This window comes from Anser anser (assembly GCF_964211835.1).
Source record: "Anser anser genome assembly, chromosome: 4".
NCBI lineage: Eukaryota > Metazoa > Chordata > Aves > Anseriformes > Anatidae > Anser > Anser anser.
The window spans coordinates 12,116,025-12,139,101 of NC_139724.1; the positions used below are offsets into that span (position 1 = coordinate 12,116,025).

The 23,077-nt window shown below is 50.2% G+C and overlaps 1 protein-coding gene across 3 annotated transcripts; it reads right to left on the reverse strand.

The window, feature by feature from the left end:
- Positions 1 to 140: 140 nt before the first annotated feature.
- PRAG1 (PEAK1 related, kinase-activating pseudokinase 1) lies at positions 141 to 22,005 on the reverse strand. 3 transcript variants are annotated; one of them, XM_083835849.1, is made up of 7 exons: positions 21,851 to 21,984; positions 20,897 to 20,973; positions 19,178 to 19,571; positions 15,968 to 17,736; positions 7,936 to 8,093; positions 4,573 to 5,309; positions 141 to 1,441 (listed from the first exon to the last, which is right to left on the reverse strand). In XM_083835849.1, exons 3-7 carry the CDS (start codon positions 19,529 to 19,531, stop codon positions 404 to 406), a joined length of 4,056 nt encoding a protein of 1,351 aa, XP_083691975.1. In that variant the 5' UTR covers positions 19,532 to 19,571; positions 20,897 to 20,973; positions 21,851 to 21,984; the 3' UTR covers positions 141 to 403. The 3 variants fall into 3 exon arrangements, with proteins under 3 accessions (XP_083691975.1, XP_083691974.1, XP_083691976.1); XM_083835848.1 differs by lacking the exon at positions 20,897 to 20,973 and having other exon boundaries at positions 21,851 to 22,005; XM_083835850.1 differs by lacking the exons at positions 20,897 to 20,973; positions 21,851 to 21,984 and adding an exon at positions 20,254 to 20,725.
- Positions 22,006 to 23,077: the final 1,072 nt, after the last annotated feature.

Below are 23,077 nucleotides of genomic sequence, written 5' to 3' on the forward strand. Positions count from 1 at the left end.
GGGAGAATAAGCCAGCTGTTCCTCCTTGCTGCCCACTCTGGCAATCAGTGGTGTTTCCAGGCAATGACGCTGTGAGGCTTTAGGGGGTGGAGATCAAAGGACTGTCCCATAGGCTCAGAAATCAACCCAACTGCACCGTGTTCATTAGAAACATGCACACACGCGGGCAGGAATTTATTAGTCCACAGACTTACCATACCAAAACAAAAAAAAAATCCCCCTAAAGAGGGTTAGGTTCCCAGTTTTGCCTGCTCGCAGTTTAACTGTACTCAAGGTACTAAACGTCTTACACGGATCGGAGCACGCGACAGGAGAGGAACACACGCTCCCATCTGAGCTCCCAGCCTCTCCCGTATAACGGGGCTGCGCACCTTTCACAGCTGCCCCTGAGACAAGTCCAGCATCAGAGCAGCTGCAGCAGTTTCAACGTGTGCGAGAGGGAGGCAGGCTCGGCAGACGCTAAGTACTGGCAGCACAGCCAGTCCTCCAGTTCAACGCTTCGCTCCGTGTCCACGGCTCTCTCGGCAAACTTCATCATCAGCAGGGCGCGCTTCATGTCCACCCAGTTCTGAAGCACCTGGCAGAGGGCTTCCTCGTGGCTGAGGGGCTGCTCAGTGAGCTCCCTCCGGGGACCCCACAGCAGACACTGCAGCATCCGCTTTGCCTCGGTGATCCGCACGCGCTTGATGGGATCTGCCTCCAGAAGCAGGTGGGCCAGCTGCTGGAGCCCCCGGGAGTAGATGGACAGGCTGGGCAGAGCAGGGAGGTCCTCGGGGCTGTACTCCTGCTCCTTGAGGTGCACCTTCTCCTCAAAGGGGTTGGGCTGGTGCAGTAGCTCGTAGATGAGGATGCCAGTCTGAAACTCATCGAACTTCTTGTACTGAGAAGCTGACACAATCTCCGGGGCCAGCCTGGCCTGACTCTTCTTCAGCTTGGAGTCTCCAGATCCTGGTTTCTGTTTGGCTTTCAAAAAGTTGCTGATGATCAGGCGGGGCAAGTGCTTGTCATCTTTGGCTTTCACACAGCTCATGGGGGGCTTGCAGGGGACAAGCAGGAGGTTCTCCAGGCACAGGTCACGATGGATTATACCATGCTCTTTGAGATGCTCCAGCCCGTTGCAGAGCTGGAGGAGCAAGAAGCAAACACGACGTTCGTACAGCTCAGGCTTGGCTTGGTGCAGCATCACCGAGTCCCTCACGAAGTCAGCAGTGGTCTGGCTTGGCACCTCCCGCGTGATGACCACCACGCAGTCGTGCTCGCTGGCAGTGCGGGAGGGACGGAGACCATCCCCAGGCACGCTCTTCTCCACATCTGAGGCCAGCAGCATGCTGGAGGGGACGGAGGCCACAAAGTGCCCACAGTCCTGCTGTATGTTGAAGTGGACTGGCACCGCGGGGCTGCAGTATGAAGCGGCCACCTTGGACTCTTGGCTTTTACAGATCTGCAAGGAGAGACCAAAGAAAAGTCTTATCCATCAGTGACAGAGACCGGGCGTAGACTAGAAGCTCAGAGGTAGTTCCTTAAGCTGGGATTTGAAGACATTAAGATATTAGTAGAAGCAGGGTGCATATTAGTTCCTTTAGTACTTTAAACCATCTCCTGGCTTGAGGATCTTTCTTGTCCAGCAGCACCCCAAGCTGAGCAACCAGAGCTCTGGGACTCATTTCTAGGCACATTTCCTTTGCCAGGTAATGCTCAGCATTTGCAAGAAGGGAGGAAGACAGCCTGCCCACAGGTGACTTCTGGAGATTTTGTTTCATTGCCAACTGGAGCAACACAGCTTTTGTGTCTCATATGTCAGCAAGATCCCCCCTACAACCCCGGAGACATTTTGCAGAGGGAAAAGCAAAGGCTGTAGCAGGTGAAGTGTCACCTCCGTGCCTGGAAAGGGTTGCCTGGATGAGGACCCATGCAACCTGACTTGGCTACGAGGGTTGCCCTGTTTGGAGTGATGGTTGGACAGAAACCTCCAGCGCTTTCCTCCCACCTAACCCTTCTCTGGACCTAAGCTCCTTTCACATCCTCAAACACTCCATTTTCCTCGTGTCATTAACCCCTCTCAGAACCTTGATCAATGGCTGAGGAATACCAACCACAAATTGCACTCATCAGCACAGGGGGAACAAATCTACAGAGAAAGTGGAAGCTAACAATAGGTTTAGAAATAAGTGGGAGTGCTGCAAACTCAAGGGAAAAAAAGCAAATAACCAGTCTAGATTTTCTTGAACTCGCACAACTTTGTCTTCGTTTTGTTCTGTGTTTTAGCATTATGGCTGCATTAAAGACAACACAAACCCAAAACCAGGTTTATTATAGGAGTATCCATTAGCTTGTGAGGCCTTCTGGCATTTCTTTTGTACGCTTCTTTTTTTTCCCCTTTTATTTAGGGATGTATTTATATCTCAACCACAGGAATCAACAACAGGCTGAAACTCAGCATAAAAGGCTTCAAACCCTGGAGCGTGCCACTGCCAGTCATGGTGTGCGTGCAAAATCGGACAAGAAATCAATTTTGCCTCCAAGCTAAAATAAATGCAATAATAGAGAGGAGCTGGAGAAACAGGCTGCTTTTGTACTCCGCTAGCAACGGTTTGAATCTAGGCATTTGCAGGTAATTCACTCAGATGAGATGATCGTGTAGAGATAGGACAATAGGGGTTTGAAGTGCCCCTTCTCTTCTAAACAAAAATACCCTGCTGCTGCTTCATGCTTATTTAGGTGAAAGATAATCTCTGGAGAGTGGGACAGACTACAGATTAACACAGTGGGCTGCAGTAAAACGCAAAAGGTCTCCAAAGGCAGAGGAGGCCTTCCAGCCCTCTGCTGCACAAACGTGCTTGTTACTCCCCGCATAGGGAAGATGTGTAAGATTTAGTACCAAGGAAAGAGGAGCCCCTGGAAGAATAAATGCAGCCAAATGGAGTCAAGGAGATCTTCCCCAACCAGCCGTTCTTCGTGACTTTGGCTGCACCAGAGGCATCCTCCATGCAACAGGCTCCAAGTAGGAGCCTGGGGCTGGCTTAGTCGTGCACCTTTAAGCAGAGAAAGAAGCCAAGGAGAGGAGCATATCTTGGCTTAATTCCTCTAAAGCCATTTCATGTAAAACTGGCTCTTTCTAACTATTTTATACATATCCTTGTGTGCCTGTACACAGCCTAAACCCTGGCTCTGGCTGCTCAGCTGGCCCCTTGGCTCAAGTCAGATCCTCTGCCCATCTCAAGTTATCCAAATCTATTTTAACTACTGGTCTGCGATTTCTTGCATGTCAGAAAATCTGTATCACCTCCAGGAGGTACAGTTAGAAGTCAGCCAACTGTAAAATTTTGTAAGTATTCTCTATTTCGGCTACCGAAAAAAAAGGTAGCACACTGGAAGATTGCAAGAGATGTGTGAGTGCACGTACATAAACCCATGCATGACTTTATGCTGGTGCAGAGTACAGCCCTGTTGGGCTGGTCTGGGCTTTATTACAGTGCTCTGTAGAGTACCGAGAACACAGAATAAGCACACACGGACACAAGAGCAGCTCCATTAAGAGACTGAAAATGTGGTGTTTCTGCCTTGGCCATAAATTCATCCACTACAGCAGTAGAGGCTGAGCCACTGAACCCCACCCAATGTGGCTGGCAAGAGGAAAGGTCTGCGTGTGCCACAGGGAACCACATATTGAAAAGGAGCTGACCAGCTCTGAGGTTTCTGGAGGAAAATTTCGATGGATTTAGGTATAACAAGCCAAAGAAGTTGCTGCTCTGACTGCTGGACTAGATGCATTGGGGCAAGCCCTGATTCAACTCTGGTTATTCAAAGCCCCCCCTGTTGGGTTGACTACTTCCTTTAGAAAATCTTTTTTAAGGCTTTAAAGCTATCACTTAACTAAAACATCCCCTTGGGGGTTGTAATTGTGTAAAAAATTCAGCAGATTTTTTTTTCTTGCTTAATGCACCTCTGGCAGCGCTTGTTTGGGAATTATTTTAGTTTTTGAAAACAACATGAAGAGAAAGCAGCAATGAACTTCTCCTAGGTTAAAGTCCAAATAGAAGTTAAAAGTCTCTGTATTCAAGTAGTAACATGGATCAAGAACCCCAGATCCATGGGATGCACATGAAACAAGTTGCCTAAGCTTATTTATCTAGGTTTCAGAGAGCTGAACCATCGCACCCCACATTTCCATTTCAAACGTGGATTCTGTATAGTTACAGGAATATAATTCAGAACCTGACCTTACACACCATCCCTAGGTCAGCCTTTCATTAATTGAGACCTGGAATATCTTAAAGCCTGTAGTTTCAACATCATACAGGCACTCACATGGTTTCTGGGTCAGACCTTCCCCTTAGAAGGCAGGCAGAGGGAAAAAGGCTGTCTTTTGAGCAGTTCTTAAGCAGTTTGGTTTGTCAGAGGTGAACTATGCTGAGTTCACAATACAGTATTTGCACCAAGCTTTTTTAGAGAGAAACTGGTTGGGTTGTAGACCAGTCCCAGCTCTGCTGTGGGAAGCGAACCCTGCGGCTGTTTGGAGTTGGGAGGTGGAGATGAGCCATACATCCAGGCTTGTTCTGGGCGCAGGCTTACCTTCACAGCGTAGGTGGTTGAAGGGTCCTTGGAGCAGGTGGCACAGTAATAGATGGCATCCCCCGAGTCGCAGCAGGGCTTGTTGCACGCCAGCTTGAAGAGCGACCAGTTGTTCTCGCTGAAGCGCAGCTCGTTCTTCTGCTCCCGCATGAAGCAGTCCTCGCACTTGGCGACCAGGCGTCGCAGGGACTCGGCGTAGAGGGCCCCCAGCTTGGCGTACACCCCCTCCTTGCTGTCAATGTTGCTCAGGAGGTTGTGGAGATGGAGGCTGGAGCCCGACGACACCTGGCTGGACACGCTGAGCTGCGAGGAGGAGAGGGACTGGAGGTTTCTGCTGGGGATGCAGGCCCCCGTGCTCTTGCTGGTAGCCGAGCCCCAGTAGCTGTTGCCTTTGGAGCCTTTCTCCAAGGACTCAGAAGAGGAGAAGGTGCCGGGACCCCCCAGGCCGGCTGGGTGGATGAAGGGAGGCTCCTCCCGGAGGCAGACGTTGCTCTCAGAGTGGCTGACGTTCAACCTGGGGCTGGCAGTGCTGGCTGCTCTGCCGGAAGATGCCTGTCCCCCAAAAAAGCCATCTGGGGAGGACACCGTTCTGCTCACCGTCTTCTTCTGGGGCAGAGGGGGTGGGCAGCTGGGGCCAGCGGAGGGAGCATCGTCACTGGAGGTAGGAAGGAAAGAGCCCGGGGGAAACACTTGGCTCTCAGCTGGGGGGGGTGAGTGGTTCGGCTCAGACGAGTGCCCTAGGAGACAGCAAGACACAACAGGATTTGACTTATCCATTCGTGGAGGCAGAGCTACACTTTGCAAAGCACGCTGCAAACAGCTAACTAGAGAAATGTTCCCTCCCACCTGAAACTGCTTTCCTACGAACTGCATACATGGCAGTAAAAGCTGGCAGAGGGCAAATATTTAAGCTGTGACATCAGCCACGAGGAGGTAAGTAAGAATGAAGCACTTGGGGGATACTCATTTGGCAGCAATCCCTCGAGCAAAGCCTGTTTCACCTGGGAGCTGCCACCCGGCGCCTGAGCAGCACAGCGTGATAAGAGTGACTCACGCAGCACACATCTCTGACTTCAGCGTGGCCAGAGCTGCCCAAGAAGGATATTGAACCTGTCTCTCCGCCTCACGTTGGGTAAGAGTCACCGGGTAAGGGCTGGGATTTGGCCAGCTCCACCCTACTGAAAAAATCTGGCCTCCCTCCTGGCTGTCCCCCAGCTTACATCAGACCTCTCTGCCTTCCTACCCTGCCTAGGCTGGAGACAGGTAACACAGCTGCATGCCACAGAAGAGGGCAAAAGCAGAAAAGGGTGATTTGACATTGAAACAGACAGCAAGACTTTCAGGTCAGAGAGAAAAAAGTGGTGGGGATCTGAAGCGGCAATTAAAAGAAGTGACAATTACTGGGACAGCAATCCCTGGTAGCTGCTCGCTGCCTGAGATGACCACGGTGGGGGCAGGCCCACTACATCTCAGCTACCAGAGCAGATGCCAGCTCACGCTGTCCCAGTTCCTTTCCCCCAGAGCTTGGTAGGATGATACCCATTTTCATGTCACTTCCACTGCCAAAGTGGCGTGGATGTTCCTGCTGCAGTCCACCACATCGGAGACTCCCCAGACGCTGGCAGCTCCCGTGGAAGATGAGCTTTCCATTCAAGGCAGTTTTGGCACCCCATCTCTGACAACACGCTCAGGAACAGCTCTGTAGGAGATGCTGGGGATCAGCACACCTCTCTTGTCCCAGCTGCCCACCAGCTGTTTGGTGCTGAGCTCCCTGACCCCGTTGGGCCCTTTCCCCAGGTGCCTGCCTTGTTCGCCCAGCCGCTGGAGCTGTCAGCTGCTCTCCAGTTCCAGCTGCTCTCCGACTGCACAGTTAGCTGCAGAGCCCAGCAGAGATGCTCATCAGCACACCCCAAGCTTTAACAGAAAGTCAAACACCTGCATTATACCCTGCCTGGTCCATGATCCCCCTCCCTTGAAACCCTGGCAAAACCTGCAGGCAGGAGTCATTCAGCAGGGCATCTCTTGCCACTTCCAGTCCAAGGGGCTTTTGTCAGAAGACACAACCAAGAGAAATTCTTCAGCACACAGCCCGAGACCAGCACCTCTGCCAGGACATGCAGTTGAACCCCCATTTCAAGAGGATCAACTTATTTGATGGAGGCTTAGGGAACAAACAGTAGCACCAGAACCTTTGGCAACCAGTCCACATGCACAGCCCACAAACACCAAATTGCTCTTACCTCTTTTTTACACTCCGATGGACTCTGCCCCAAGCACAGGGTAACAATTAAAACCTTTTCACAACTTTCCTAACAGTGCTCTGCACCTTCAGTGTAGGGTTCTTCTGCATAAGACGGGATGGGGCTTATCCCATCCCCCCCACATTTTCACATCTGACAGCACAGCCAATTAATCTGAGCTCACTTCACACAGTGACTGACTGCATAGCTGCTTGCTTACACCAGAAAAAGAAATCACATGTGGGTTATTCATTTTAAAGCTCAACCTTCTTCAGATGATCTTAAACAGTTGCGTCTGCTAGTGGAAGCAGAGAACTCCTGTTGTTCCGTATCATTTTTGACAGCAAATTGCTTTGGTGTCCAGCAAGTAAAGATCCAAAATATGTGAGTTTTTCTTCCCCATGTACAATTTCCTGGCAGAGTCTCACTCTCAGACTCCAAGTTAGCAGTGGAAAAATGGACTTTCCAGAGCTCTGGCTCTTAATTTTATTGCTGCACATTGTTGCTCTTGGAAAGACAGAACTTCCACTACATGAAGATTACTTTTGCAAATGAAATACTTTCTGAGCTGCCGAACACGTTAGTGCATGTCTAAGTTACGCATTTATGAAGAAAGTGACTTCATAGTAAGTATTTTTTAATCTCAGTTAAACTAGTGCAGGCAGATTTTTTTTTTTTCCCTTCAAGAAACAACTGGGAAGAACACAAGGAGAGGGAGAGATCACCTTTAGCACAAGACTCCTTCTGGTACTCCTCAAATCTGTGGCGGATATTCCATGAGAGCTTACCTGTGGCCTTGTGCAACATGGGAAGCACAAGCAGGATGAGCACAATTGCTTTCAGATAGAGGCTTTATCCAGACAAGATGGATAAACAGATTTTGGCACTGGCCAAATGAAAGAGGAAAAAAAACCCATGACGGTCTGACTCTGCCATGTTCATCTTAAGTGCATCAAGAGGCAGAAGGGTGAGAGTAGACAGACGGAGGGTTGCTGGGAGGACTAAGCGATGGGACCCTTGTGACCCCAGCCCTGCAGATGCTGCCCCAGCAGTGGGACTCAGGATGGGGTAATCTCCTCCCCAGGTCTGATGCTACCTCTCCGACACCCAGTCGGTCACTTACTGCCATCGCTGCCGGTCTGCGTGTCTGAACTGAGGCTGTCGGTGGATCCAGCCGTGAAGCTGACGTGGATGCTCCGGAAAGGTGGGCTGAGGCTCTCAGTGGAGCTATTGCTGGCCCTCTCCAGCTCAGCGTTATTTGGGTTCATTTTCAGAGCACGCCTAGAGACAATGAAACAGAAGGGTCAGGAGACAGACAGTAAAAGGTACCACTCATGCAGTTGTGCACATAGATTAAAGTTGAGAGCAGCCTCAGCTTGGTCCCCACATATTCATAAAAACACTGCAGTCTTACCAGGTGTTAGTATTTCATTGTACACTTTCTTTTTCCTCCCTTTCTCTGGCATTTGGAGACCGTAATCCACTGACATCAAGCAGCTCACGGCCTTGCAAAGCACCAGTTCCCCTGACAAACCACTTGTGCTTGAGCAGAGAGAAAACCCTTGAGCCAGCAGCGTCGAGCCCCAGTCTGAACCTCCCACTTCTAGCACACATGTGGTCTTGGACTGCATCCCATTTTGGCCACTGCCACCAGGAAGCGGGGACCCACCGACGTTTGCCTCCAGTAAAACTCAATGCAAGGGAACGGCATCCCTCCTCCTATTTTACAGGAGGAAAAGTTGATGCTGGGCACCAGAACCCAACTCCTACACGGTGGAGGCATGAGTAGAAGCACGGTCCAGCAGCAGCAGCTGTTTTCTCCACTGTGCGCCACTGTAACAACTGAAAAAAGAAGCACCTCTTCAGAAAACAATTGTACATCAAACGCAGGACCCGCCATGCAGCTTTTAGGGTAAGACCTACTGTTTTCCACACAGCTTCCATCTAAAATAAATAAATCCTTAAACCATAAGCTGCCCTTATATACTGCCAGAGCCACAATATAAGCGATCAGTTGTAGGCAAGCAGGACTATTTGCTGAGATGATGAGTTTTCCCTGTATTTTCTTCATTTTTTCCTCCCTGGAAAACAACAGGGACTGTCGAAACCAGGCAGCACACCAGAGCACAAATACCCCTAGCTTTGGTACAGTTCAAACTCTCCATTGAGGTTATTTGCCACATTTTTAAATAAAACCACCAATCCACTGATAAAACTCAACGCATTGTTGATTAAGAATGTAAAAAGGTTAGTGGAAGACTTGCAAAATAAAGAAAGAAAAGAAAAGAAAAATAACTTCCACCAGCTATCTCGCTGGAAAGTATCCGGCATTTCCTAATCAGACGGCTGAGCGGCTGCTGAGAAAGACAAACAAAAGACATGCACAACTATTTTCTTGTGACACACTGCTCACACATGCAGAATCCCTCCTCTTCCAAAATCCCCCAGCACAGCAGATGCCACGAGCGCTTTATTTTAAGATTAAGAAATGTTTCATCCTGCGTCCAGACAAAGCACTTACTCTCGTGTCCACACAACCACATGGAGAGCAGCATGTATGAGAAGCCCGGAAGAAACTTCTGCCAGACTTCCTCATTTGCCTGAGCAGGCTCATTCTAAAAATACTCGGGGGCTGATCAAAATAAGGGTCGGAAAACCACCTCAGGTACAGCTCGGCAGGGACACTGCCCTTGGTCTTGCACCAGTGATGAATTTTCCACACGCACTTGGTCACTACAGCAAGCCTCCTGAGGATGATTTACAAAACTTCACGTGCACCACGCAAGACAGTGTTTTTTTTTTTTAAAAAAAGGAAAGAGCAAGTGAGAGACACTGAGGTTTTTAGCTCTGTTTTAGCCCTGTTATGATTAATTCTGTTGAAAACAACCAACTGGAGTCTAATCCTTTTTTTTTTTTTTTTAAATAAAACTACATATACTAAATAAAACTACATATACGGTTTTACATACATATAAACTATATAACCTTATCCCATAACCGACTTGCTCAGAAACTTAACTTTTAGTAACCTGGGGAGAAAAAATGAAAGGGTGCACATACATGCGTGTGCCCTGGCTGACTTGGTAAGAATCAAGGAAGTGTTTGAATCCAGAAGAAAAGAGAGATCTTAGGACAGAGCCGGTCTCGATTTGCACAGGTGAGAGGTTTCCTGACACATCCCTCCCCTTCTCCAGACACACACACACAAACACACACACACACACAAGAAAAAGTTGGTGCATTTCTGTTTCCTCCCCATCACTTAAACACAGATCCACGGAGCTGCCTTACCATTCCCGCACTCGGGCAGAGATGGGACTTTGCTCGGCAGGGTCCAAGGTCCACCCCGCGCAGCCCCACCTATTCCTCCAAGCAACCTGGGCACAACACGGCGTCTGCCAGCACCATCCTGGCTGCTGTATTTGCCGAGCCCGACGCTGCCGTGAAGTCATACGTTCAGAGAGCACCATTTCCTCCCTGCACCGCTCTGACTTATGTAAAATGCAGTTCCTGAATAGGTCGCACCAAAATAGAAATTGCTCGCCGCTTAAACGACATCCTGCTCTTGTTTCAGATGTTGCAGCCAGGCCAGCTAATAGCGCCTGGAAATATCTCTGCTTCAAATCTCCTTCTTTTCCTATGAGCTCCTCAAAGCCCAGACAGCACACAAAATATCAATCACTTTCCCAAAGAATTACTGAAAACACTTGCTGTGGCCAAACTGTCCCGTTTCCAAAAAAAATCCACTCCAAGAACTGAGCAGCTGACCACTGTAACAACCTGTGGGATCCTCACTTATCCTCCTTTTGTAGCGTTCATTCGTGCCATGCACAGCTGTACAGGTTCGCTGTCTTGCCCTTTCCATCAAAGGATATTGGAAATAAGGAGCACAAACCCATTTTAAACCTGAAGAGATCACTGGGATTGTCCCCCATTGCCTGCTAACACGTGTGGGCTCCGCTCCCCTCAGAAAGATCTCGCAGTGGGTAATTCACCTCCATTTCCTCAGTCTGTGCTCAGCACTTCAAATGTTAAGTGCTAACTTCAAGAACAGCACCAGAGCCTCCACAGAGTGTGAGTGCATAAAGAGCAGGTCACTAAAGAGTCAGCTCTCAATCTAATAAGACAGGATTTCCAGCTCTCCTAATTATTCTGGCAGCTTTAAACACACTTGGCTTATTCAACATCCTCAACATGACATCCTAGCATATTTAGGCAACCCCTATAATTCACTATTCGCCATTTTTCCCCATCCTAAACAATTCCATCTAACTGGCTTTCCAAACGATTCCCACAGTCCTGCCTAAAACAAACCAAGGTGGAAAATTGTGGTCTTCTAAAAAAAATAAAATGGTTTGGAGATCTGTAACATTGCCACGGGACACCAGATCATTTGCAATGCTGCGTCTCCTGCTAGGGCAGTGTAACGCTTTGTGTTTCTTTGTGTGTTGTGGTGGTGGAAAGCATAGCAATGTCCTCGTTTCTCCCTTAAGACAGTTAAACCCATACCAACCTCACCTGGCCGGGGAAGAATTGGTTTCTCTGTGTACAGTGACCCACAAAGCAGAGCACATTATTTCCAGATGCTTCCATGAACGGAGCAGAGTAGGAGCATCAAACCCCTCAAAAATAGAGAAGTAGGAACTTCCAGGGGACGGCGGTGCAAATGCGAACAGGACGTCCCTTCCCAAAGTAAAGCACTGGAACTAATGCACAGCAGAGAGAAAAGCCAGACTACATTGCAACCACACGCGCCTGGGCATAATTATTATACAAGGGGAAGCATCATGGTACCATATGCTTGTCTGTCATGAAACATTATATTTTCCTCCTCCCTCCGCTGCTGCAGGTGGGCATTAGCAAGGTGGTAGAGCAGATCTGTGGTGCCAGGGAGCTGTTTTTATATCGCTTTGTTTCTGGTTTAGGCAAACCAAGAAATCTAAAAAAGCTAAGCATCCTCTACACCATTAATACCAGCGTCCCACCTAAAACCTTTTTGTGGTCAGGTCATCTGAATGCTTTAATCTGTGTAGCTATTAAAGATCTTCCTATCCCTTTTACACTAAAGGTAAAACGCCCAGAGAAAATAAAAACTTGATGGCATGTTCATATAATTTATACTCTTGGGGGTGACTCAACCCATACTTTCTACAGTGTATTTTTTTTTTTTTGACTTATCAGGAGACAGATTCTTTAAAACTGGCACAGGTTGCCCAGAGAGCTTGTGGATGCCCCATCCCTGGAGGTTTTCAAGGCCAGGTTGGATGAGGCCCTGAGCAACCTGATCTAGTGGGTGGCATCCCTGCCCATGGCAGCGGGGTTGGAACTGGATGGTCTATGAGGTCCCTTCCAACCCGAGCCATTCTATGATTCTGTGATCTTCCCCTGGATGCCGGAGTAAATTCACATGGAGAGCAGAATTAATGATAGCTGAGTCAACAGTGAAATCACTGAATGCTCCAATGTGGTGAAGACGACAAGAAATCTGATTTCCAACCCCGTACTTTTTACATGGCAAGATAGGAAACAAAAAGAAATTGTTTATTTTAAAATGGGAGTCAGTCTCTCCCAAAAGACTTGTCTAAGTCGCAACCTTCAAAAGTGATCCACTGGCAGAAGCAACACGAGAAATTCCTGATTAGTTTCAGACAAAAAACACTCAGGGAGAATCCAAAAGGCCCATTAGCTCCCTGTCCTGGAGTGGGATACTCTCTCCTGCTTGAGCCACACTAGCTCTTCTTTGCTTCATGTACTTTTTAAAATAGACTCTAGAGTTTGTGATTTTTTTTTTTTTAATAATAATAAGTCTGGCTTGTTCAAAGCAACTCCCTACTGTCATTCACAGTCATAGAGACCACAGAGAAAAGGGTCAAATTTTGGGACCTGTATGACTTCCAATTGCATTTTGTACTGCCACAGTAGCACCACATAGCTAGTTTGCTTCTGTTCACCAGAGCACACACCCACACCAAGATCCAAAACAGAACAGGTGCCTCAGGAATGGTACTAGAAAGACACCTACAGCACTGCCTTTTGAAGGTGGCGTTAATTGTGACAAAACCAGCTCAAGAGCTACTGCAAAATAGCAGCACCGTTTCCTTTGCTTTAGAGGCACATAATATCCATAAACAGTTAAGGATGACATGCTGGAAGAAACCTTAGGATCATTTAACCTCACCCTCCGCATAATAAAGGCATAAATTTCAGCAAGGATTCCATTTTTGCGCCAAATAACTGAAGGCTGTGCTGGACTATTTCTCACCAAAGAACATCTAAATCATCATTATACATATAAGTCCTGGGGATCCTAGATTCCCTGGTTAGCCCTTTCCATATCCAACTACCCTCCCAGCTTTTGGAGGGAGACCAGTCGCCATTTTCCTTTTCCAGTCTCTTTCCTCTTATAATTTGACTCATTTTCTATCCCATTTCAGACCAAAAAAGCCTTAAATATCTGTAATCTTTCACACAAGCAGGAAAAAGAAGCATACAAAGAAACAGAGAGATGAAACAGGTACAAATCTATTATTTGCCTTTTTGGATGCCCACTTTTAAACATCCCCAAAAGCACTCCTTCAGCCATTCTAGGAGACAGCTTACAGCAAAACCAGAGCTTCCTCAGTGCCTGGCAGGAATTTACCCTGTAATTTTTTTTTCCCTTCTAATTGTTAGAGCAAGGATGACCAACAAAAAAAAAAAAAAAAGAATTTTAACATGCTACATATTCACTTCTTTCTCTGCTGTGAAACTAATTTGAATGTAAATGTGCATTTTTTTTTTTAAATAAGCAGTTAAGTTTAGTTAGGAAATGCAAACGGGCGGGCTTCATTTTCCAGCATGAAACCACATGCATTGCTGCGGCTCGAGATCTAAAGGAAAAAGGATGGTCGCACATCTTTCTTGCAGCTGAACGGAGCCTGGACATGCTCAGCCCCAATGCCCCAAGACTTACATCCACCACCCTGGCCCCATCTATACCCATCCAAAGGGGCCTTTGCAGCTGCCCCACCAGCAAACACCTTGTGCTGATGCTCTCTGTCCCTGTAAGGGACTACATCAGTGTAACAGTAATTAATCAGCAGTTCTTCCAGCGTGGACAAGCACATATTCCAGTATGAACAATGCCCAGGCCTATGGGAGGATGAACGTGTCTCAGAGTCGCCTCTGCGTGGAGGATCTCTGCCCTTCTCCAGGCACGCGGCTGCAGCCCAGGAACACCAGAGATGTTCCCCTAGCACCAGGCAGGTCACACCAGTAGACGAAGCTGCCAGCGATGACTGCCCAGGGTAACACAACCCTGCTGTGGTGGTTTCAAGCAGTTGTGCACGTAGCCATCCCTCCCGCTGCCACGTACAGGTAACAACACCCCGGTTCCTGTGTGAACACGCTCAGAAGAAAACACGAGCACCCTCCAAGCAAACAAACAAAGCGAGCAGCTTGTGAAACCCGCCATCTGATCGAGTTGCTCCCAGAGGAAGGGCTGTGCTCTGAGCAAGGCACCCCGAGGCCCACCTGCAGGCATCAAGGTGCTGAGGAGGCAACTACACGCAGCACGAAGCTTCGCCTGCAGCCACGGAGGGTAAGAGCGATGCCAGCACCTACCTCAGCCACCTGGCACTGTTACAGCTCCAGACTTTCAGCAGGTGACTGCACATTTCCTAAACAATTACTCCTTAACAGCTCCGCTGAGCCCCCACAACACAACACCTCACACGTGGCAAACACGACCCCGAGCCACGTGCTGATACAAGACACCAAGCAGCAGCAGCCATGAAATCAAGTTTGCAGGGTCAGGACTAAAGCACATCTCAGTGTCGTCTCTGATTGTAAAGGCAATAAAGCTCGTCTGTGTGCTCGCCTGTGGACTCTTTCTTTGCTCTGACTTCAGCAGGAATCACGTGGCATCGCAGCAGAAAGCCCAGCACTAAGGACTAAAGCCTCTTTTTCATCTGCTTCCTTCCCTTGAGAAAACTGATTTGTTCATCATTCGGTCAATTTAAAACACTTTAAAGTATTTTGTTTAAAGGAATTTTAAAACGAGGTAAAGTCCCCTGCATTAGCCAGCCCTAAAAAGTTGAAATTTTGGTGTAAGAATAAAGCAGTGCTTAAATTAATTAATTAATTAAGGATGCACCAACCCAAACACCATCTCCAACCGGTGAGCGCTGATGACCACGCACAAGCCTGACCACGGACCCCAAGAGCAACTTCTCCAGACACCCATCCCTTCTCTCAACTTCTAGATCAAAGAGCTGAAGTCAAATCTGCCATGCAATGAACAGTTCCAGGTAACAAAACCGAAGTCTGCAACAAAGCAAACGCAGGACACCTGCAGAACGCGAAGTGTCCCTCCCCGCTGTGATCAGACAGCCTAATCCATTAGCTGCATGGAAGGGCAATCAATTTCTTTCATTCCTTTGGGCATTTTTTGGTTGTGGTTTTTTTTTTTTCTTTTTGATACACACCCAACTGCAGTCACTGAATACACATAAATTATTGGAAACCTATTTTATTAATTGTTTAGCAGAGCTTCTTCGTTTCCAGATGGACAGCAGTCCTGCATTTGTTCTGTAGGGCCTGCTGTCACCCCGCCTGCAAACCTGAGTCCCAGGAGAGCTGCAGCAAGGGAAAGGCTGCCTGAAGCAAGCACATGTTAGACAAGCTCCCGTTACTTGCTTGCAGGCAAGGAGCCCTCCCTGGGAAACTACAGCTTCAAGCGTTGGCCTTTAAAGCAAAAAGATGTTAGGGGCAAACTGAAAATTGGGATTTCAGAGGCCTGTGCTACGAGCACCAAGAGAGGAAGCTGCCCAGTTCCACATATCAAAGGACCTTGTAACCCGTTGTTTTTGATCCCATTCGATAACAAGGTTCTGTGCTGAGACAGAACCAAGCTGACCTGGGAAATACCAAGCTAACTGGGAAATACTGACCCTGCTCTCACTCCAATACTGTGACCCAGAGCAGCAATTTACAGCCCTGAAGGACCAGGACTTGCAAAGGTCTGACAGTTTTTCACCTCCCATACCCCCAAAAGCCCACCTTGAAAAGGGAAAAAAGAGAACAAGAAGTGCCTCTGGCCAGTCAACCCCTGCAGCAAACACATCACGATTGCAAATGCTTAACAGAGTCATGCACATGCTCACAAGGCTGAATACCTGGACTGCTTCTTTGGCGGCGGCGGTGGTGGTGCAAACTCCGTGCCATTGCTCTTGTCCTTAGGGAAGTCAAAGGACAACGACTTGCTGATCCCAGTCTGGCTCTCCATCATCAGGCAGTCATCCACGGGGTCGGCATCGGCTCTTCCAGTCTCAGCTCCCACTGCCCACGGGTGGGTTGACAGCGCCTGCTCCTCCTCCTCTTCCTCCTCCTCCTCCTCTATCCGGCACTGTTTGGCCCACGCTGGGGTGTAGTGCTTCTGCCTCCTGTCGTAGGACAAGCCTGCCAGGCCTCTGCCGGACTCCTCCACGGAGGCTCCGTTAACATGAGTGCACAGAGAAGGGGACACCCCAAAGACACCTGTGTCTGCACAGCTCCTCGGCAGCAGCTGGGCACCAGCTCCGTCGTGGTTATTGCTGTCACCGAGCCTCGCCACAGGGGAGCTGGCTGGGAGCACGCAACTCCCCTCGCTGCCCTGCTGGCTGTTTTTGGACATCTTGGGAGGGATGGCCGGGCCCTCTGTAACCGAGTTCTTGGTAGGAGCTGCGAAGTGAAGTCTCAGTCCGTTTTCACTTCCAGACGCTTGAAACACCTCTCTAGGCTCAACGGTGGGCGGCGAGGTCCCAAAATCAGGGTGGGAAGCAGAGCTGATGCAGGGCCACTGAACTCCCACAGCGGAGTCAGGGCTGCTGAGGAAGATGGTCTTGTGGTCGTCCTCCGTGTGCGCGGTCATGACGGTTATCTTGGCTGCCACCTGGGTGGCGGGGTCCTGGTACTCCTTCTCAGAGCCCCACGCCCAGCCACCATCCCTCCACGTGCCGTCAGCCTGCTCCGTGCCAGGGCTGTGGGCCGACTTCTCCACATTAGCTGGTCCGCTGAGGCCCTTCAGCTGGGCTTTCTTCCTCTTGGTGCTCTCAGCGTAGATCGGGTCGCCGCGGGCCGGCTCGGCAAGCCGGGAGCACTGCGGCTCCACCAACGCCTGCTGGGGACTGCTCGTGCCTCCGGTGACATCCGGCTCCCCACAGCGAGGGGAGTCCTCCTTATCCTGGCACAAAGCGCAGGCAGCGGCCGCCTCGGCACGGAGAGACGACTTTTTCCTCTCCGAAGACGGAGCAGAGGGATCTCCCTGCTCTTTCGCGACGCAGGAAGCCACGCTGGCAGCTCTGCGCTCCTCCTCGCTGAACTTCACCGCCCTGCCGCTCGGCCTGGCCACCTCGGGAGCATCCCGCTGCCTCCAGCCGCGGGGCGCCGGGCCCTCCTTCTCGCACCAGGCCCCCTTCCCCTCGGCGCAGCGCGAGACGGGGCTCTCCCTGCGGCAGTCCGTGATCGAGCAGTACTCACCCCCTTCACCCTCAAAGCTGGAAGAGTTACGACCACAGCCGCTCTCTGAGGGAAGCGCTGCTCCTTCTCTCCCTTGGGACGAAGGGTTTCTGGCAGAGCTGGCGACGCCTCTGTCCCCCAGGGCGGGCGGGTTAGGGCAGAGGGGCTGATGCAGCAGGGCCAGCTTATCTTTGGCTCTGCTCTCCTGCTTGCCCACCTCCCCCACGAGCACCAGGCTGTGGATGGAGACGTTCCTCTCCACGCGACCCTCCAGGCTGCGCAGGCCCACCATGGAGTAGCTGGGAGAGCAGCAGGACAGGCATTCGCTCGGCGGGCCGTGCAGGAAGGGCTTCCTCACGCCGCCGTTGCCAAAATTGTCCCGACAAAGCCGCTGCGCATCGCCTGACTTCAGCAGAAGGTGCTTGCCGGAAACCATCCCCCAGCTGACCTGCAGTGGCCGAAGAAATGAGCACACCGTCAGCACGTGCAAAATGAAAGAGAAAGCAAAAAAGATAAACAGATCCACAGGAAAATCCTCTGGCATTTGCAGCTTTTTTCTGCTCTGTGCTCACCCCGCCAATAAGCCTTTTCTACTCCTTCTTCTTCCTGGGCCATTCGCAGCCCGTACATTACCAACAATGGCAATGCAGTGAAATGAGGCATTCCCCTTTCTCTTTGCATGGGTTCCCTGCCAGAAACACGTCCAACCTGTCATCCTGTCTGTGAGTCACCGTGCAATTACTGATTCAGAGAGGGAAGGAATCTTTGTGCTTCCCTCTGCTATTTTTGTTTCACTGCACGCTGCTGCTCCAGAGTGGCAGACTCCAAAGCATTGACAAGGACTATCACAGGTTATCCCATGACAGCAGTATCGCTTCCCAGAAGGGAGTGATTTTTGCTAAATTGTCCTTCCACCTCAAAAGACTGGCAGCCTTAACTCAGCTCTCATAGACTTAGTTTTGCAGCGTGGAAACCTGACAGAAAAATACACAGTAAATTGAAAGCGCAGCCTTGTGATGGGTAGACAGGTACTACAGCAGCCCCTCTTTTCCTGACGAGCCAGGCATTGGTAGATATTCACAAGGTGGTAAATCTGTGCTTTCTAGGAGACCACGGTTCTACTGCCTGAGAGCAGGAGGAGATCCTGGGGCAGCAGGGACAGTCCTCACGCCCCCTTTTTGCCAAGGCAGAAGCAGAGGCACCGTCTGCCCGCAGGGTGGCACCTAGCTGCAGCCCAAAGGGCTGGGATGTTGCAAACCCCACTCCCACAGCACAAAATTCAGCCTGGGGCAAGATCCACGTGTGCAGACCAAACCACACCAGTAACGGGAGCCTGCGCTCACCTGGTCTGTATCCCTGGGAGAGGAGCAAGGGAGAGCAACGGGAGGCAAAGATGAGACCCAGTGAGCCCTGTTACAGTTCAGTCTGCCTCTCTCGTGGAGCGAGGGTGGGAGAGGGAAGTACAACGAACCCCTGGCAGGGTGACAGCAGCTCATACATCGCTCTGCGTGGCTGGGGCAGTGCAGTATCAGCCAGCTGGAGAGCTGAGTGGGTAGGGGCAGAGCTTGCACCTCTGCCACCACCCAAAGCACCAGTGCCTGCCAGGCAGGACTTCTTTCCATTATCTCTTCCCATAACCTTATGTCACCATTTAAAATCCACAAGTTCCTAAGCAAACAACACATTTAAGCTCCTTCGCACAAGCCTTGCGAGCAACGTTTCATTCAGCTTTAGCCAAAAATACGTTGGGAAACCAAGATAGGCTTAAAAACCTGAGTCAAGAACAGGAGGATAAACAATGGGAAGGAAACCGTTTTAACAGATATTCCAAGAGCTCCTGAGAGGAGGTAAGTAACGGGAAATCATGCTTTGACTGGATTAATCATTACCTGTGACAGATCTGCATTCATATTCACATCCGCCCACGTGTCAGAAACATCTGAGTTTATCATAGTTGGTTTCACAGCAATCGTTGGCTTTGAGACAGGGGTATTTACGCCTTCGTCTTCCAACGCTGGGCTCTCAGCCTTGGTCCTAACTCCATTCGGGAGCACACCACAAGCTCCCACGTCTGGGGGTGTCTGCAGTCGATGGGAACTCTTGGGGCTGAAGCAGTTTTTGCAGGAGCCGGGCTTCCAAACGTGTTCCACAAAGTCACTGCACGCAGACATCTTCAAATCCTTGCGGCTCAGCCCGAGAGCCTCCCGTGTCGCCTGCACTGTTCTCTGCTGTTCATCTTGCATTGGCTTTTTCCAGAGCTGCTTTTAAAGATCACCTGGTTACCTGGAAAAGCACAAACTGTCCGATTAGTTTTGTTATCCACAAAAAAAAAATGGAAGATTTTTAATAGGACAGGTGATAACTACACTCATTCTGCCTTCATCACAAAGGCTCGTTGTTTACAAGGCTTTTTTTCACAGCTCAGCTAAAGCCCACACAATCACATTAAAAGCCCCAACTTCTAAGCATAACTCTGTAATAGAGAAGACATCAAACAAGCAGCATTCCTATGTGATTTCATTCCCTGTTTAACAAGCATGTAGAACCAGCCTCGTGCGAGGCTTGTATCGAGGGTAAAGGAGAGAGGTCTCGGAATAGCTGTTTGCATCCCAGCTGAGCAGGAAAAAAATATGTATTTTCCAAAGTGGCACGATCCCTCTGGGTAGTAAAGAGGTTTGGAGATACAGGCGCCAGACTCGGTGATTGTGTAGCCAAAAGGACCAGCAGCAGCCTTCCTTCTCCCAGAAACACCACTGTGATCACTGCAGTCGTACACAAAGGCATCTCTCCCACCCACCGCAACGGAGAAAGGCAGGCAGCAAGTCTGGGGCTGGCACTGATTTGAGCAAGTGCCTGGCAGAAAAGCTCTTATCTGGTTTGCCAGGAGCCACAAATAACAGTGTCAGCTCGCTGAAATGATTCATTGTTTGCAAGGGGAGAAGAGCTTTGCTCTTGGATTACTTACACACAAGGATGCCTTCCCATCTTCCTTCCCCAGGAGGAAATGCCCCAGGACCAAGACATTCCTGCATTCCTGTGCCCTCCCTCCCCGCACAGCCAGATCTGATTGCACTCAGCCAGTAGCTATCTGGAGCTAACAACTTTGGAGATACTTCAGACAACGACTCCCACAAAGCGCAGGGGATTAGGGAAGAGAAGATCAGAAAGTGCAACTAGAGGAGGAAAACTGCAGCCATCTGCTACAGGTGACCCAGCACACAAGTCCCCTATATCGCTCTACAGAGATCTTCCCCATACAAGCAATTTCAGGTCACCACAAAGGCACAAAGGCAAAGCTAACTGGGAACCCTTCTCCAAGGGTCTCTCGGAGCAAACACACGCTTCACACCCCAATCCCAACAGCGTAGCAAAATTTACCAGCTCGATCCCTCAGTGCTCCCGCAGCTCCAGACAACTTTACACCCGCACACTGCTCCAACCAGCCCTGCCCTTCAGCCACAGCTCCTGCCTCGGGGCTCAGAGATGCCCTGGCCACCATCACTGGAAAGGCGACGTACAAATAGCACGGCCTTTGACTCCCAAGTTAAAGGGGTGGAAGCCTGTAAGAGCTTGAGGGGGATGAAGTGAACGGGGGAAGAGCCACTGACCTGCAAGCATCAGCTGAGCTCAGACACCAGCTTTGGGAAGGGAGGCTTCGATCGCATAAGGCATTAGTACCTGCAGACTGGCAGGCCAATAAATTAGGAACTGTTTCATGACAAAGCAGCAAGAAGAGCAATATCAATGGGATTCATAAATAAGATAAAAGGAGTGAGACTCTTTCAGAGAAGAGACTGTTTTAGACAGCTTTTTCCATGGATTTTCACAGACTCCAAGTTAACCAAAGGAGAGCAAATCACTCTTGCACACACCTCAACGCCCACAAGATTAACAATATTTGCAAGAAAATCATCTCTAAAAATATTACAGTACTCCTGCTTTGTCTTCTTTCAGATTTAGCGCGCAGCATCCGATCCTTAACCGAGCAGGGCACTGCCATCAGGTTTGGGCTGGTCGCTGAGCCAGGGGGGATGATCCCAATGGCTCAATATTAATTTTATCAACCTGACTGGGGAAAAAAGGAAAGTGTTGAAATGCAGGGATGCTTAATGCCATGGGGAGAATTGGGAAGCTAGCCACGCTGACAATGCCCAAAGTTTAACAAGTGTCCTGACGAGAGCCAGCAAAGAAAAAAAAAAATATCCAAGGGAGGAAAGGAGGGACGGGAGCCAGAAAAAACTCCTCATTCCTGGCTGAATGGCTGGCGCTGCCAAGCGCCCTTCTCCGACCGGGATCTCCGTCTCTGCAGCCAGAGCAGCGGGCACATCTCCCCGGCCAAACCCCGCCGCCGGGAGCCCGGGGGGCTGCGGAAACTTCCCCGGGGCTCCCGCTGCGGTGCCGCCGGGAGCTCGTACCGGAGGGCTCCGTCTCGCCACCCCCCCCACCCCGAGCTCCTCCCGGCCCCAGCGGGGTCTCTCCCAGCCCGGCTTTGTCCCGGGGGGCGGAGGCCCGGAGCTCCCCCCAGCCCCAGCGCTGCCCGCTCCCGGCCCCGCGGCTCTCACCGGCCTCCCGTGGCGGCTGGGGGGGGGACACAGCGGGCTCCGCTCCGTGCCGCCGCCCGGCCCCGGCTCCGGTGGCCACCGGGCGAGTGGCGAGCGCGGCCCCGCGTGGGCTGGGGGCAGCGGGCGCCCCGCCCCGGACCGCCCACGGGGCCGCCCCCACGGGGCCGCGCCCCCGGCACGGAGCACCCCGGGCACCCACGCGTGGCACCGGCACGCACACACACACACACACACCGTGCACACGCCTGCGGTGTGCAGGGAGAGAATGAGGGGTTTGGGCTCCCCAGTGCCAAAATGGGGTCAGCGCCTCGGGAAATCCTGAATTCCTACCGGCCGGGGAGGGTGCGGTCACGGAGGGGAGGTGGGGGAGGTTTGGGTCCCCGTAGGGTCTGGGATGTGCTTCAGGGAGGGTGAGAAACGGAGAGGTGTTCCCCCGGCCGCTCACTGGGCTGTCTGGTTTTGGGCATCTAGTTCACCTGAAGCTGGGGGGAGGGAAATAAAAGAGAAAAAAAGAAAAAAAAAAGGAAAAAAGAAAGAAGAGAAAAAAGGAAAAAAAAAGAAAAAGAAAAAAGGAAAAAAGAAAGAAGAGAAAAAAGGAAAGAAAATAAAAAGAAAAAAAGGAAAAAAGAAAGAAGAGAAAAAAGGAAAGAAAAAAAGGAAAAAAAAGAGAGAAAAAGGAAAAAAAGAAAAAAGAGGAAAAAAAAGAAAAAAGAAAGAAGGGAAAAAAGGAAAAAAAAGGAAAAAAAAGAAGAAAGAAAAGGAAAGAAGAGGAAAAAGAAAAAAAGAGGAACAAAAGAAAAAAGAGGAAAAAAAGGATAAAAAAGAAAAAAGAGGGAAAAAAAAGGATAAAAAAGAAAAAAGAGGAAAAAAAGGATAAAAAAGAAAAAAAAGGAAGTTCTCCCCCTCGCTGTTCAGGGCCTGAGCTCAGGTCCTTGCTAAAGCCACCTCTCATGTAGTACAACAAAGGATCCCAAGTGACACGCGTTTTGGGACAAAATAGCGGATTAAAAAGGTAAACTGGCTTGCACAATGGGAAATCCAAGTCCCCGAACAGAAAAGCAGAAGCGGGAGATACGCACAGCGCTCATCGTGGAAAAAAATTGCCCTCCCAGAAGCCGATCAGCCCTATGAATCCTTCTGCTTCGGGGAATTTTGGCAGTGCCGCAGGTTGCAAACCTTTCTGTTCACGGACACCCTGGCTGGCCAGTCCTGCTCTTTGCTTCTGCT